This window comes from Pinus tabuliformis, chromosome 6 (genome assembly GCF_031772625.1).
Source record: "Pinus tabuliformis cultivar Carrire ecotype Pingquan chromosome 6, CPIR1, whole genome shotgun sequence".
NCBI lineage: Eukaryota > Viridiplantae > Streptophyta > Pinopsida > Pinales > Pinaceae > Pinus > Pinus tabuliformis.
Genome location: NC_142292.1, coordinates 1,306,967,962 through 1,306,982,967, shown reverse-complemented (window position 1 = coordinate 1,306,982,967; position 15,006 = coordinate 1,306,967,962). Strand labels below are relative to the sequence as shown.

At 38.7% G+C, this 15,006-nt stretch overlaps 1 protein-coding gene across 1 annotated transcript in view; it reads left to right on the top strand.

The window, feature by feature from the left end:
- Positions 1-14,690, top strand: part of LOC149263414 (uncharacterized protein At4g15970-like) — a 75,186-nt gene extending 60,496 nt beyond the window's left edge. The window contains exons 3-4 of the mRNA XM_089426253.1: positions 13,230-13,711; positions 14,036-14,690. Of these exons, the coding sequence (XP_089282379.1) occupies positions 13,230-13,711; positions 14,036-14,066 (513 nt within the window). The 3' untranslated portion in view covers positions 14,067-14,690. The remainder of the gene's footprint in view (positions 1-13,229; positions 13,712-14,035) is intronic.
- The last annotated feature ends 316 nt before the right edge of the window (positions 14,691-15,006 follow it).

Genomic DNA, 15,006 nt, shown 5'->3' with positions numbered 1-15,006 from the left:
GTTGCTTGGTTATCCACTTTGACTAGAGTTTGGAAATGGACAACCCCTTCAATAACAATGTTAGTTAGCCCAAGACTTGTCACTTCTATGATTCCGTTTTCTAGATTTAGTTGATATTTTTGAATTTTTCCTACAATTTGCAAAATGATGGAAGAATCTCGTATTATCATCTCCATCCTCAAGCTAAATCACCCCACTTTTTAGGTGCCATTCTTGTTCTTTATCTAGAAGAAGCTTTCTTCTTTTGTTTTCCTATTGGAAAAACTACTACTTTTGTGAATCCAAAGCCTTCAATTGAGAGTGTGGAGGTAATGACCCATGTTATTCCTTTGACCATTGGATTGCCAATTGTTAAGCCTTTCTCAAATTCGAGCAAAACTAGATGGCTATAGATTCATTAAGTGAATTATTGAAGGGATCCAAAGATTCTTCAAAATTTGGATAAAGTCTTCATCCTTGAGCCATTTAAGGTTTAGATTGGATGGGATAGGGGTCTTTCTAAAGAAAGGGCCATTTTTAGCAGAACGAAGTTGTGGTCATCATCCCCTTTTGCTGATACCCATTGTTGTATTCTTAGTGATTCCTACAATATATCATTTGAAACTAGGAAATGATCGAGCCACTTTGCTATTTGAGCCTCCTCAGTCCCGTTTGTCCAAGTGAGGTTGAGATTTGTGAGCTCGATATCAAGTAGACCAACTTACTTCGAACCTCTAATAAGAAAATTTGAGAGAGAATCCACTTGGGTCATTGGCCCCCAAACCTTATAGGTGCCAAGAGTAAAATTTAAAGCCATCCTTAGGATCACTAACCCTCGTAGAATCCACAATTTGGAAAAAAGACACTCCCACTAATCCTAGCTATCTAAGTAGAGCCCATAGATGTTCAAACAATTGAGGTTTGGTCATCCCTAAGACATTCTAGCCATATTTTAGGGATGCTTTTTTGGAAATACTAAAGGGGGGGGGGGGGGGGGGGGGGGGGGGTGAATCAATATTTTTTTTATATTAAACTATTTTTATCTTTTAAAACATTTGATGCACATAAATCATGAAACACAAATCTTTACATAAGAAACACTTATACAATTTTTATTTGTAAATATTTTGTAAACTTCCTTGTACAAAGTAAGCACCAACTTACAACTTTCGTAGGCACCAACCTACAAGAGATTTCATTCCCTAGCTGAGCACCAATTCAGCAAATGTAGGTATCAATCTACAAGAGACACCAATCCTCCCAGTTGAGCACCGACACAACAAATTGTAGGCACCAACCTACGTCTTCAAGTTGTTACTTGTATGTGTCACACTAACTTCTAGTCCTCAACAAATTCTTTAGCAAGTTATCATCTAACCGTGTAACCCTCAGTTTTGTGCCTTCAAGCTTGATCACACCAACTTGATCTGAACACCATAACTTTTTGCTCTTCAACTAAGCTTCTTGACTTGGCTCTTTAGAATTGATCTACTACATGTTGGTTCTCTGTATTTGATCAAAAAGAGTTTTGCCCATCTGGCACTTCAACTTGCTCAACTCTTGTTGTTCACTATTCAACCATCACTGTTGAGGCTTATCATATGTTCAAAGAGAAGGTTTGCCCACCTGGTAGCTTGTACTCAGCTCTACAGATTTCTTTCTCCTACATAGGGCTTTTTTAGTTTTTGTACACGGGGCTTTTCAATACACTGGGAACTAAACAGGGCTTTACAACCTTGAAGGTTTGCTTCCTGCAGCCTATCAACCATTGCACTAAACACTCTCCTTATGTTAATATATCCCATAGGCCTACCACAAAAATTGCCCATGATAACCCTGTTCTTACTGCTCCTTTGTATACAATAGGGCTCGACACTATCATCACCTTAACATCACAACTACTTCAGCGAACAACTCCCTCAACATTGCGTTAGCCAACCAGACTCAACCTCCAAAGATCTTTGCAACAATTCTCTAACAGAGCTTAGCCACCTCAAAGGTCAGACCAGAACTTGGTCTATAACAGGATTGCAACTTCGACCACAAACCAAACTTGAACTCCGCCTCAAAACACCAAAAACCAGCCTTCAAACCAGACTTGAATTCGACCTTCAAAACTCTTGGACCCAACCTTCAAACAAGGCCTAAACTTGACACTCAAACATCGAAATTTGGCCCCTAGAACATACTTGAAACAAGACCTCAACAGGATTGAAGTTTCTTCAACAGTGGTAAAACTTCGCATCTAGAATAGCTTTGCAACTCGCCTTCTAACCATGACCAAAAACTGTCCCAAAGAGTGCCAAAAACCCCTCCAAAAATGTGCCAACAACCTTTCCCGTGGAAAACTTCTCCAACTTGGCTTCACTTCACTTGGTTCATGAGGTACGAACCTCAAAGCTACTCCTTCGCTTTCTTAGACAAACCCGAATTGGCTTGAGTGAGTGAGTCCTAGGTTCCTCCACATAACACCTATATATAGTGCATTTGACCCCCAAATGTAGGGCCAACTTGCCAACTGGCTAGGCCGACGTGTGCATTAGCTAGGTTGACTTGGCATAAATGAATATTCAAAAAATCATTTCTCCTCAATTGTGAGGAGTTAGAGGGAGTGCCATATAACATTGGAAATTTCTTGGAATAAGCTTTCCAGCCATATATATTATGCTCCCATTTGAGCTAGGTAATTGGAGTAAAAATACATTAAAAGATAGGGTATCTAAATGGGGCATCAAAAATCCAAAACCTATATTTCTAGAAGGCATGCCATATATCATTGGAAAGGTCTCGAAATATGCTATCTGACTATATAACTCTCTTTGACAACCTATGCCATTAATAACAACCATTCTCAACGTGCTTTAGACATATTTTAGGGATGTTTTGGGCAGATTTAAGGGATTTTCTAGGCATATTTTAGGGATATCTGGAGCATATATCTTTAGTTTTGACAATCATGGACATTGTTGAGTAGACAATGCGATTTGTTTTCCCATCCATTATTTTTGTGTTGCAATGAATCTAAATCTATTGTTCAAGTTGTAGTTCAAAACATGGGATTTGTATGATGGGCATTAATTTGGATTTTTGGCGATTTAAATATTGTATTTTTGACAACATTACAACATGCAAAGCCTCCATGTAAAGAAAATAGGAAATGCAATATTTTAAAGGGCTAATTCGTATGGTTATTGCTCTTGTTCGTCTCATATTTCTGGTCATTTCAATGTTTACATATTATACATGGTCCAATGCTTCTACCAACCAACTCGAGCATTGTGAAAACAATCAAATAATAGTGACTTGGATTTGGTACTAAATGTTTGAATAAATTCCTATTCAACAACCTGCTTAATCTGAAATATGAATCTAATCTCTTTACAAAACCAAAGTATTTTATAGTGGTTTTCAACACAGCTATAAAAATCTGCGAAACCTATTGAGCAGGGAATGCCTTTTATGTTTTAGTACAATCATCATTAACAAAAAAAAATGAGGAAGAAAAACTACTATAGAGACTATTCTCTGTCTCTTAGATCCTTCATGGATCTTGTTGCAAATTGCAAATAAACAAAATTTTGCTCATGTCTAGTGGCCAATAATGAAATGTCAATCAATTCTTTCTTAAATTGCTTGAGCTTTTTAAGAATTGGAAAGTGTAAGGGCTATGCATAATACTATATGGTATATGTTGTTATGCCTACAAGCTTGAAGCAACTACAAATGTTTGTGGAGAATTCTGAATTTTTAATATATATATATATTCCATAAAAAATGACTTTATAGTCCATATGAGCATTATACATGTTTCAGCCCTTGAGGGACTAAGATTACAAGGCTCAAAGCCATTACAAGAAACACTGATTATGAGGTCAACTTGTCAGGTGCAGGAATTGAACCTCAATGGAGAGGATAACAACATTCTTCCCAACCACCCAAACTAAAACCAATTGATATATCTATATATATATATATATATATATATAAAACTAACTGATACATGTTTAGGCCCTTGAGGGATTACTTAGACTACAAGGCTTGAAGCCATCACAAGAAACACTGATTATGAGCTCAACATGTTGCTGAATGGTGTTGTCATTGATGCCAATGTTGGTCCTTGAACGCTCTTAATATTCGTCTAGTTTGCAACTTTGCATTGATTGGAAGCTCCAAATGGCAGGAAGCCCTAGAAGCCCCATACTTATTGAGGAAAATAGATGTAGTGGATAGTGATATTGATTGCGCAACCATCATCATTCGTTTCTCTTCATTGTGCTAATTCCAACGATATATGGCATGCCTCGTGGTTCATCTCGGTTGCAGAGATATAATCGATTAAAGATTAAAGAATTGTTGAGATACAGTCTTTCTTGTAGTATCTCTACTTGTCTTGAGGATGGTTCCTTGTTGTTTCGGCTAGAAAGAGTGATGGTGTGAAGACCCTTTTCTCGTCCTTTATCACAACAGATGTACCCATTGTAGAAACCCTAGTTTCTGCCACACGTGTGAAGGTGTTTGCTTAAGAAACAATCCCAAAAGAGCTTGATCTTCCTCTTCCTTTCCTCGTTGGTTAGTAGGTTGCCTTCCTTGAGAAATTTGCACTCTTTTCTATCCTCTTCTCCTTCACCGAAATTGTGTCTTTGAAATAAGGCCGAGTTGCCCTATTTACACTGATTTCCCATGCATATAAGCCAACATGAGTTGAGTGTGAGCCGACATGACTTTTGAGAGGTTTCATTATTCTTCTTGAAGCAGACTTGTAGGAGGTGTCTTTGCTTGGTCTTGGAGGGCCATCTTACACATTTAATGACTCATACAAAAATGTAACATGCCCAAGAAGGGTCCTTCATACATGATATTCACTCAATTTGACTTTTATGACTAGATGACAAAACCTAAGGGTTCACAATGGGAACCTTGACTAAAATAAAATTCCTTGATCATGAAACCCATGATTCAAGTACTTACAAGAATAATTTTATTTTCTTCTTTTCATCAATTACATAAAATCACAATTACATATGTCATTATTACGACTGAACCTAGTTACATTTTTCAACAAAAGATAGGTTTTAACTTGCAATGAATGCTAGATTTTGCTTTTAGGTAATTATTTAATGCATTTCCTACTTTAAGAGAAATAACGGATCAAACATAAAATACATTTTAGCAATATTTTGCATAAAGCCATATCCCTAACCTTAGATACCTAGGAATTAAGAGAGGATGATAATTCTATTAAAGAATAAGGTTTGATCAACACCACTGTAGCTAGTGCTTTGTTTTAAATGGGAAAATGGAGTCTCCTAGGGCCAATTCACTGAGAATGGTTTTGTTGAAGTGGTTGGGATGATTAGGGTATCCACTTTTAAACCTAAATGATTTCCTTGTGAGGGGAGATTTTAAATTTAAGAGATGCACACTTGGATTCCTCTTGGAAGATTATTGGAAAACAATTTTACATACCATAGAGGAGCAAGATTTCAAGATAAATACAACAATTTATTATCATGGCACATATAGAAACCTTACTATATAAATACAACATGCAAAAATATGGGAAATATGCGGTAAACTAACAAAATTTAAAACAAGAATCACTTCAATCAATCCAAGGAAACTCTAAGAGAAATTCACACCATAAGAGATCACATTTCGACCAAATAGAGACAAGAAGACTAATGCACACTCCCAAAGAGAAGATAGTGTGATGAGTAAATGATGATGGACAAACGAAATAAGGCCTCCTCTATTTATATCAATGTTGCAAACATCTCGATAACATCTTGATTTTATCTCGAAATCACGATTTTTGGACCTAGCTGATGTTTGCCGATTTTTAAAAATATTTTTATGGTATCTTAGTTTTGCCAATGTTTGCCGATTTTTACTGATATTTTCCCGATTTTTTGGTTTTTTGGACTTGTTACCCACCATTTTGTGGGTAATATCCCTAGGAGATTTTTTTCTCTAGGATGGTCCTCAGCGGGTAGCCAACATCCCCTTACAGCCACCAGCTAGCTCATTGTGCCATTTCTCCGCCACCTGAGCCAGCCATGTGGTCCCTCGCCCATCTGCCATGATTGTATGTCTGAAGTTTGGCCTCCCGAACCTAAAGGTATGCCTTGTCATTTGGAAATTGAGTAGTGTAGTTTGCTTATCATGGACACTTTTGGGCATGGATTAATGGGGGGATTCGGTAGAAAGAATGGGCTAGGTCTGTGCTTTTGTCCCCTAGCCCCCTTTTAGATATTAACCTTGGATTCTAGTCTCGTGGAATCTCTTTTACTAACCATTTGGCTTTAAGGATGGTATTTCATGGGAAACCCCGATTTTGGTTGTATAGTCCCGCTCCCTTATCCACTTATATCACCCTCTTTCCATTCATTATTACCCTTTTCATCATTTCTCCCACCTGGGTCCACATTCCTCCACTGGGTCCACATAGGGTTAGCATGCCCCTTGCCCTTGCCCACACCTTGGGTCATGGCCTGGAATGAAGCCTGAAGGTTGATGCAGCTAAAAAGAAAGATAAAAGCATATATGGCCACATTCAACAAGAAAATGTACTACAAAATGCAAAAGATGGCCGGGACAAACACATTTAGCACGTGGACAAAAGCCAATACACGAGCTCTACCCCATTATCATGGCCATCACCTTGGTTCTATTAGTCTCCCTCATCATATAGGAACCCATGATTGTCCCAATCCCTGGTGGGCAATGAACTGCCCCACCTTAAAATGGGGATATTCACTGCTATATCTTATACATCATGCTCTTACCCCTTTGAGCCTCGAGCAGTTAATCAAAGAAAATCATAAAAAGGAAAAAGGTATATAAAGAAGGGTGGAAAAATCAAGGTCGGGGCACCTCATGTACCATGATTGCTCCCTCCTACATATTATAAACCCAAGTGCGGGCTTCCCTCTTATTAGCTACCCTTGTACCTTAGCATGTGTCCGAGGGCTGCTCCTTCTTATCCCCTATTTCATTCACCTATTTGTCACATGCCACCACCTTTTGAAGGATGTACCTTGACTATATTATCCCCTTTAGAAGTAGAAACCACCTAATAGGATTATTGGTTAACCCCATTTGGAGTTTAGGAGACATTGGCACATCTCGAAGCCCATTATGGAAGGGAAAACCATTATGAAGTCCCCACCTGTGGTCCATGATTGGTAAGCTCATTTACTTGATTTCTCTAATGACTTATTGTACTGGAAGGCTAGGGGACGCATTGGATCTTATGCAGGATTGCAGATGGTCTCCATCTTGGGTTTGGTCTCCCTATACGGGGTCCTAATCCTTCAGAGGGCTACATTGGCACATGTAGGGTGTGCGTTGAGAGCCATGGGCCTCCACAGCAGCAGACAACACTCCATGGATCCCCACAGCCATTCAGAGATTGCTCGTGGTTCACTTATTGGACGAGGAAGATGCACTTGATCCATTGTGCCCAACTAGCCCCAGTTTTACATCATACACTTGGTAGTTGATCCAGGCCTTGCACGATGATGTGGCACCACCTAGACCATCATCCTAGCCCTTGCAGGCGATCTACAAGCATCTTCGATTTGTTTGGAGACCCATGAGGACACTTGTGTGCTTCCACATGTCATTTGGAGCACCACATATTATTACAAGGGGCCAACCCCTTGTCCACTGTTTTTGAGGGTCCTATTCTTCATTGTGGCACCCATGGACTTCATTAGGCCTCTTAGAACATGCATAGATTATTATTTGACCACTTGAGAGACTTACCTTTTCATTTATGAGCTAGTTTGGTGGGCTTGTCACCAAAAATTGAATTATTAGAACGTTATTTTATTTTTGGGGCTTATGTAGGCCAAGGAGTCTTTTTCATTTATGAGCTAGTGTGGTGGGCTTCTCACCAAAAGTTGAATTATTATAACATTATTTTATTTTTGGGGCTTATGTAGGCCAAAGAGTATAATTCGAACTCCTTAAATACAAGTGAGATGAGTTCATTTCTCATGATCACTTTGGATTGGATCTTTTCTCTTGAGTTTTGCACGCTTTTGCTGGAGGATGAATTGGAGCTTAATGGATGAATTTTGATGTGTGGATATTGGTCTATCTTCTCTTGGTGCTTCTCTCTTGTCAATTGTGAATGGTTGGATATATTCTATTACATGTAAGTACATGCTTTTAATGTTATTCTTGTTTTACTTTGTCATATACATTGGACTGAGATTTTCGCTGTTCTAGGGCTAATTGCTGCATGCATTTACTGCTTAAAATTGTGGAATTTTGTCTCTATTATAGCATCTCTCAATGTATGGGCCATGTAATATGAATGAAATCTCCTAGGGGTAATTCTATCAAAGAATTTGACCTTGATAAGCCATTCCCTTTGTGCATCGAAGTATAAAAGCTGCAAGATTGCTTCTCCTTGACCTAGAAGGCTAGCGAAGTGGTCTTGAGGCCTCCTTGACTGGGAACCAAGAAATCCTACTCATATTCATCATAGACTCCATTCTCCCAAAGATTAAGGCACTGATCTACCAAAAGGTGGTCACCAAAAACCACATTCTTTCACCTCCTTCTAGGTCTAGCCAAGTTGGGGTACCTAGGGCATCAATTTCCTGACAAGCTAGCCCTCCAAAAAGTTTGATCTCCTAGGGTCTCCTGCGCTGGCCTTTCCTCAAGCTCTCCTCCAATTTTGAAGCCATTCCGACAGTGGAGTTGGGAGAAAAGCCAAGCCCTAGCTCCGGGATCAAAATTTGTCTTAGCATCCCCAAGGTTAGTACCTCAGGGTCAAATTAACACCTTCAAGTGAAAATTCTTTCTTTGGTCCTTTCCTTGTCTAGGGTAAGAACATCATTGGTTGCTATACTCATTCCCCCTATCCAAAACCGGGTCCACTTGGTCCCGTGTGGTCCCATTCCTTTGAAAAGATAACTCTTTAAGAAACATCCAGGATACCAATTATAATAGAGATTTTAGGGATTGGGAAGTTCCTTCATAAGTCATATCCCATAAACCTAGGCCTTGAATCCTCACGTCCTTTCCCTAGAAGACATTGTACTTTTCTTAGAAAGCAAGCAAGCATTATCTTTCTAACTCTTCTAGGAAAGGGATTGTTAGGGTCACATCATTTCATTGACTCATCCTTCATCGGTGACTCCACAATATACCGGATCTCCTCCCATCGGTGAAAGTCCGTAAATAGAAGGGAACCTTAACTGAGGTGACAATGGGCTAAGTCTCCATTTGTTTCCCTTGGCCTAGCATTTGCCCTCTAGGTCCCCTGCTAGTTTGAGTGGTAATAGGACCCTTGCCGATTTTATCCCGATGCTGATGTTCACAACATTGATTTATATGAAGTCTAACTTGCTTTATTTCCATAATTTTTACAAGCAAATTGTCAAAAGCCCTAAAACAAGTTTGCTTAAGCATTCAACAAGAGTGACGTCAGAAGTTGACCTCAATATAGCTCAAAAACATAACAAAAATGCCAAAAATAGCCCACACATGTGGGAAATAATGGCCTCCACCATGACGTCATCCTCCATAAATGCTCAAGGTGCCTCAAGCAAGTGACAAAATGGATCATGAGTGCTCATTACAATAAAAACTCAAAGTGCATGGGTATGTCTCCATAAAGTGCCTCCTCAATCATGACATCATCATGATTATGCCCTAGGTCACCCTTCTAGGGGAAAAATGAGTGACATGGCATCATTATATTCAACCATTGGGCTCCGACGGTGATGTGCAAGCCCTCACATGTCATCTCAATGATCACCAACCCTCATCTAGGCTCCGGAACAAGCAATTCCACCAAACAGTGTCAAGGCCAGCCTAGAGGTCACTTGGGTCCATTTGGGTCCATGTGGAATCATTTCATAGCCCAACGCTCATCTCTAGAGGGGAAACATTGCATCATCGATGTCAGAACTGCTCTTTGAATGGGGTACAATGACCTTTGGTGTGCTGTTGAAAGGGGTAAAGCCCATGTCTCAAGGGGTCTCTGCTACTATGATAACACCACCTGACAAAACCCTCTCAAGATCAAGTGAGATCAATAATCATTGGATATAGTAACCAATAAAGCATCATGGTGGGACCATATCCAATGTTAAGGGCACAAGAATACTTCACAGGAAACTCACCTTCAAATGTCTAACTAGAATAGGACCCGTAAACAAGTTACCTCACTTATATTAGGGATGATTAGGTCAATAATCCTATTAAGTGTTTTCAGCCCCACAAGTGGAGTGACATGTCCTAGGATTAACCCATCGATCCATAGATGTGTGCGTTATGATGCTTATGGAGTGGGAAAGACTTCAGGGTAGGTGCCACAACCATGTGATCAGTTAATGGGGATCCAACATCCTAAGTGTATAGATGTAATGAGGGAGCAAGTGTAGTGGCATGAGTTATCTCTTTCCTTGGGACGCTTTTTCCACCCCTCTGGTGCGCCTTTTACTTTATTGATTTTTCTTTCTTTGGTGCATAACTTAGGAGTCCAAGATTGCTTTTATATTTTTCCAATACCCCTTTAAGATGTAGCAGTTTCTTGTTCATCAGGGTTGGGACTTTCAAGAGTTCCTTTCTTTAGATGAAGCATTAAATGCTTGAGGAATTGGTGGATGGATTTTTCCCACTCGCTAAATAATGTCTCAACCATCTTTTGCATTTTACATTTTTCTTTCATTGTGGCTTTATATGCTTTTAACTTGCTTTTAGTTGCATCAACCTTCGGGGCCATGTTTCTGGGCACTGACTCAAGGATGTAGATGAAGGGTGCCAATCCCCACGACCGATGACTAACAACCCGAAGAATGGAGATGGATAATAGGGAGAGATGGAGACTGGCAATTATGGACTATTTTGGACACGCTACATCAATCAATGCTGCCATAGTAGTACCCTTCCTAAACCCCAAGGCCTCAAAGGAGGTCCCATTGGACTAGAGTCGAAGACTAACTTCCTAGGTGAAGTGTGGGAACAAGAATGCCATCGAGATTGGTCAATCATCTAGTTTTCCCCATGATTTATATTAGTATGCCCATAACATTCAATGAAAGCACTTCATTGCAACAATGGTTAAATTACCCAGCGATAGATGACCCGCCTTCCTTCAAGAAGAAATGCTAGATTTCAAAGAGATCTGACTGGGGCAATAGGAGGAGAATCTTGGCACAATGTTATGTCCGGATAACCATGGGGTTGCTAGTTGGTTGGCTGTCTACAATGGAGAAAAAATATTCTCCTAGGGGCTACCCACTTTTTGGTGGGTAACAATGCACAATAGAGAACATCATTTGGCTAAGTGACCACAAGTGGGAGGTATCAAATTTTCCAACCTATGACTTGCACCTAGCTCCAACTACATCAGTCTGCTCTCTTGCATGGGCAAGATTGCCTATGAGGGGAGAACATTTCACTCGGGGGAATCAAACCTTAGTATGGGAAAAATTGATATTTCCACACGACACTTTCACCAACTAGGAAGTCTCTTGATAATTTTTTAAATTCGTGGTTGGTAAATGACCCTTTGTTAATGAAGTGGGTTTACCTTTCGTTTAGTTGCCATGGTTGATGAGTATCCATTCTATCAAACTCATCGAAGAGTTGCACCTGGCCTAATCTGTTGAGATATGCTACATCCATGGGCTATCAAGGTCACTTGCATTGTAGCAACAACAACCTGAGCATTTCTTAAGGTCATCTGAGATAATTATTTTCAATATGAAAACTCAAATTTGAAATATCGCAAGGGCTTCAACATTATTACAACACATCAAATAACTTAACACAAAGTAAAATGTGCTTAACACCACTAAATTAAATAGCTAGCACCTAATCATATGGAAAAATGATTAAATGAATAAAAAAATATTTAATCATAATTATGAGCATTGCAATTTACTCATAAATCAACATCACAAACTTAAATCAACTAACATTAATAAATGAGCAAAATGTTACAAGTCAACTAGCCCAATGCAGATGCGTATTTGAGCATCTTGGCCACTCTCAAGACAGAGCGCTTGATCTTACTCCAGAAACTTGGGCCAATTTATACTCTATCAGCGCCTAAGCTCACAATCAGACATGCTATCCAACCACAATAATTGAGCACTATCTAGCGATTCCCAGGAATTCACTAACAAGGTTACTCTATGGACTTACTAACTTGCTAAGTGACTAGTTTGCTAACCTTTTTCTAACCTCCCCAACCTACTAATGAACTTGTATTTATAGATTAAGGGGATAACTGTTGACCTTCCAATGGTCCACCCATTGGATCTTTCCAATTTATTGGATAACTCTTCATTTTTCCCTCACATGACACTTCATGTAATTTTGTGCACAACAATCAATCATTCATTTGTTTAGTTCATGCAAACCCTTAATCATGGTTCTAGACTCTAAGACAGACAAACACCTAGGTGCCTAGGGGATGAGACTAGACTTGAGGATTCCAATAAAAATTATAATTAATATCTCAAATTTATATAACACGTATCTGACATTCTTTTGACAGGGCAAAAACAAACAGTGAAGATAAAAAATAATCAATACTAAAACATCACTGCATCCACTACCGGGACTTCCATCTTGTCTATAGATGCAGTAGTTAGCTCTGTTGGCCACATGAACACATCTACCCTGTGAAGGGTTGGACCATGGGTCTTAGCACTGAAGGTACTTTGATTTCATCACTTTATTACAGCTTGCTTGACAAAATTTCCTATAGTTTCTCCGTCATGCTTTGACCTTTAAAAATGTGATCTTGGTAGAGACTGATTGGATAGTTATGATCTTCTTTTGCTATTCCATTAGCTGCTTTCAGCTTGTAGAGGACATTAATATAATCTTAATTTATTTGTTTCTCTTCCTTTCTATGCGGTTTGTAATGGCATATTCTATGAATGTATTCAATAGTGCTAAACTCATGATGCATATGGAGGATTTTTGTTTCCTTTCTGGTCATTCAAAATTCATGAGGAACTAATGTTTTTCTTGGTAAGCTTCTTTTAATCACTAGGTACTTCTGTTTTCGTTATCTATTCAAAGTTTTGTCAACAAGTGACTCGTTATTTGGGTTTATGTTACTATGTATATCTAAAATTTTCACTAACATTATAGGCAAATCATTTAATATGACACAGGTTTTTTGTGTTTTAATTTGAATGATTCTTTGGACTGGTGATTGTAATGGTGCACTACTTCAAAGCCCTGACACTTTTAGTTCAATGTTTGTACAGGATGCAGATATAATGTGGTTTCGAAATCCATTTCCCCATTTTGCACAAGATGCAGATTTTCAAATTGCCTGTGACCATTTTACTGGCAGCCCTACAGACATAGAGAATAGGCCAAATGGAGGGTTCAATTATGTTAAGTCTAATAACCGGACAATTGAATTCTACAAGTACTGGTACATGTCTCGTGATTTGTATCCTGGTCACCATGACCAAGATGTACTAAATATTATCAAATATGACGATGCAATTACTGAAATGGGACTAAAAATGAGGTTTCTAGACACTGCTTACTTTGGTGGGCTTTGTGAACCGAGTGAGGATTTTGGTAAGGTATGCACGATGCATGCGAATTGCTGTTATGGACTGAGTAACAAGCTTCACGATGTAAGGCTTATGCTTGCTGACTGGAAGCACTTCCAGTCTATGACTGTAAAGGAGAGAAGAGTACAAACAATAAGCTGGCGAGCTCCTCTACTCTGCAGGTTTGTGGGTAGCATTGGGGTTTGCCTGCCATTTCAGGCAGTAACAGTAATAATTGGCATATTTCTCCTGTTTTCTACATATTTTATTTTTAATGCTTGATAACTCGTATGTTGCATTATCTTTAAGCCCTTTTGTGGAAGTCGTCTGCATTTTAGTTGTTTACTTGGTCTACCTGCTGTCGTTGAACTTACGGATTTGTTATTTTTCTTTTAATTTGTTTTTTCCCCTCTAAATGAAGAGATGTCTTTTTGTTTGAGCAAAAGAGGGTATTCTTACAGCTATGTTATGTGGTGAATACTAATACAAAACTGGCTATTGTGCAGGAATAAGCCAGATTTCTTAAATCATGAATAGTCAAATGTCTGTAACGTGATTATCATTGGGTTGAGGCCCCATTTTCTGAAGTACCAAGTGGTCTTCAAGTATATTTTTGCCAGTTTGTATCAGATGTATTTTCTCATCGTTTTGGAAGCTATTTTGGTTATAATATCCACACTATTTTGGAGGTTTGATGAAGAATGAGACAGGGCTGGTATATTCCTGGATAATAGCGAAGGAAAAGTTCTATCATTCATATATTTATGAATATATACAAGGGAGAAATTGGTTATATCTGTGTATAAATAGATAGAACTGCAATGTGTAGAGAAATATGGGAATGAAGGCCATGGTGTTTGCGAACAAGTTTGGAATACTTGGTTTAAAGTGGGAATTTGTTTGCAAGAAAGTTAGAAATTCAAATCCCCAAAAGAAGGCTTATCTTGTATTTGTTTAAAAGCCAGCGGAAGGGATGATTTACACACAGTGCCTTTTTGAGCAAAGCTAGGCATCATCTTTGTAGTCCAATTTATGTTTCCAATGCTCATAAATCATTCAGCTTTGGTTCATGACTGGATGGCATTGGATCCATGAATATTATTTTAACTGGCTAAAGCACTCAAGATCTGTGGAATAAAAAGCTTCTATTATTTGGTAAAATTCATAATCAATTGCTGAAGAGTTAGTTAGGGTTATTTGAATTTTTGTTGTTTACTCATCTTCAGCTTACATGGTCAGTTGTTGGAACTTGCTACTAGCACTGTGCTGTTATACTAGGAAAAAGAATAATTTGAAATTGTCCTTCAGTTCTTTGTTATGCCTACTAATACTGTGATGGTAACTTGTTTTCCTAGTAGAATATAGAAATCCTTACTTTTTGGAGCCTCCGGACAAGTTCAAGATAAATCTGTGAACTCATTGAATTAATTACTTTAGAAAAATAAAAGGTAATGCTGTAATTGGTAACGGAAATCTA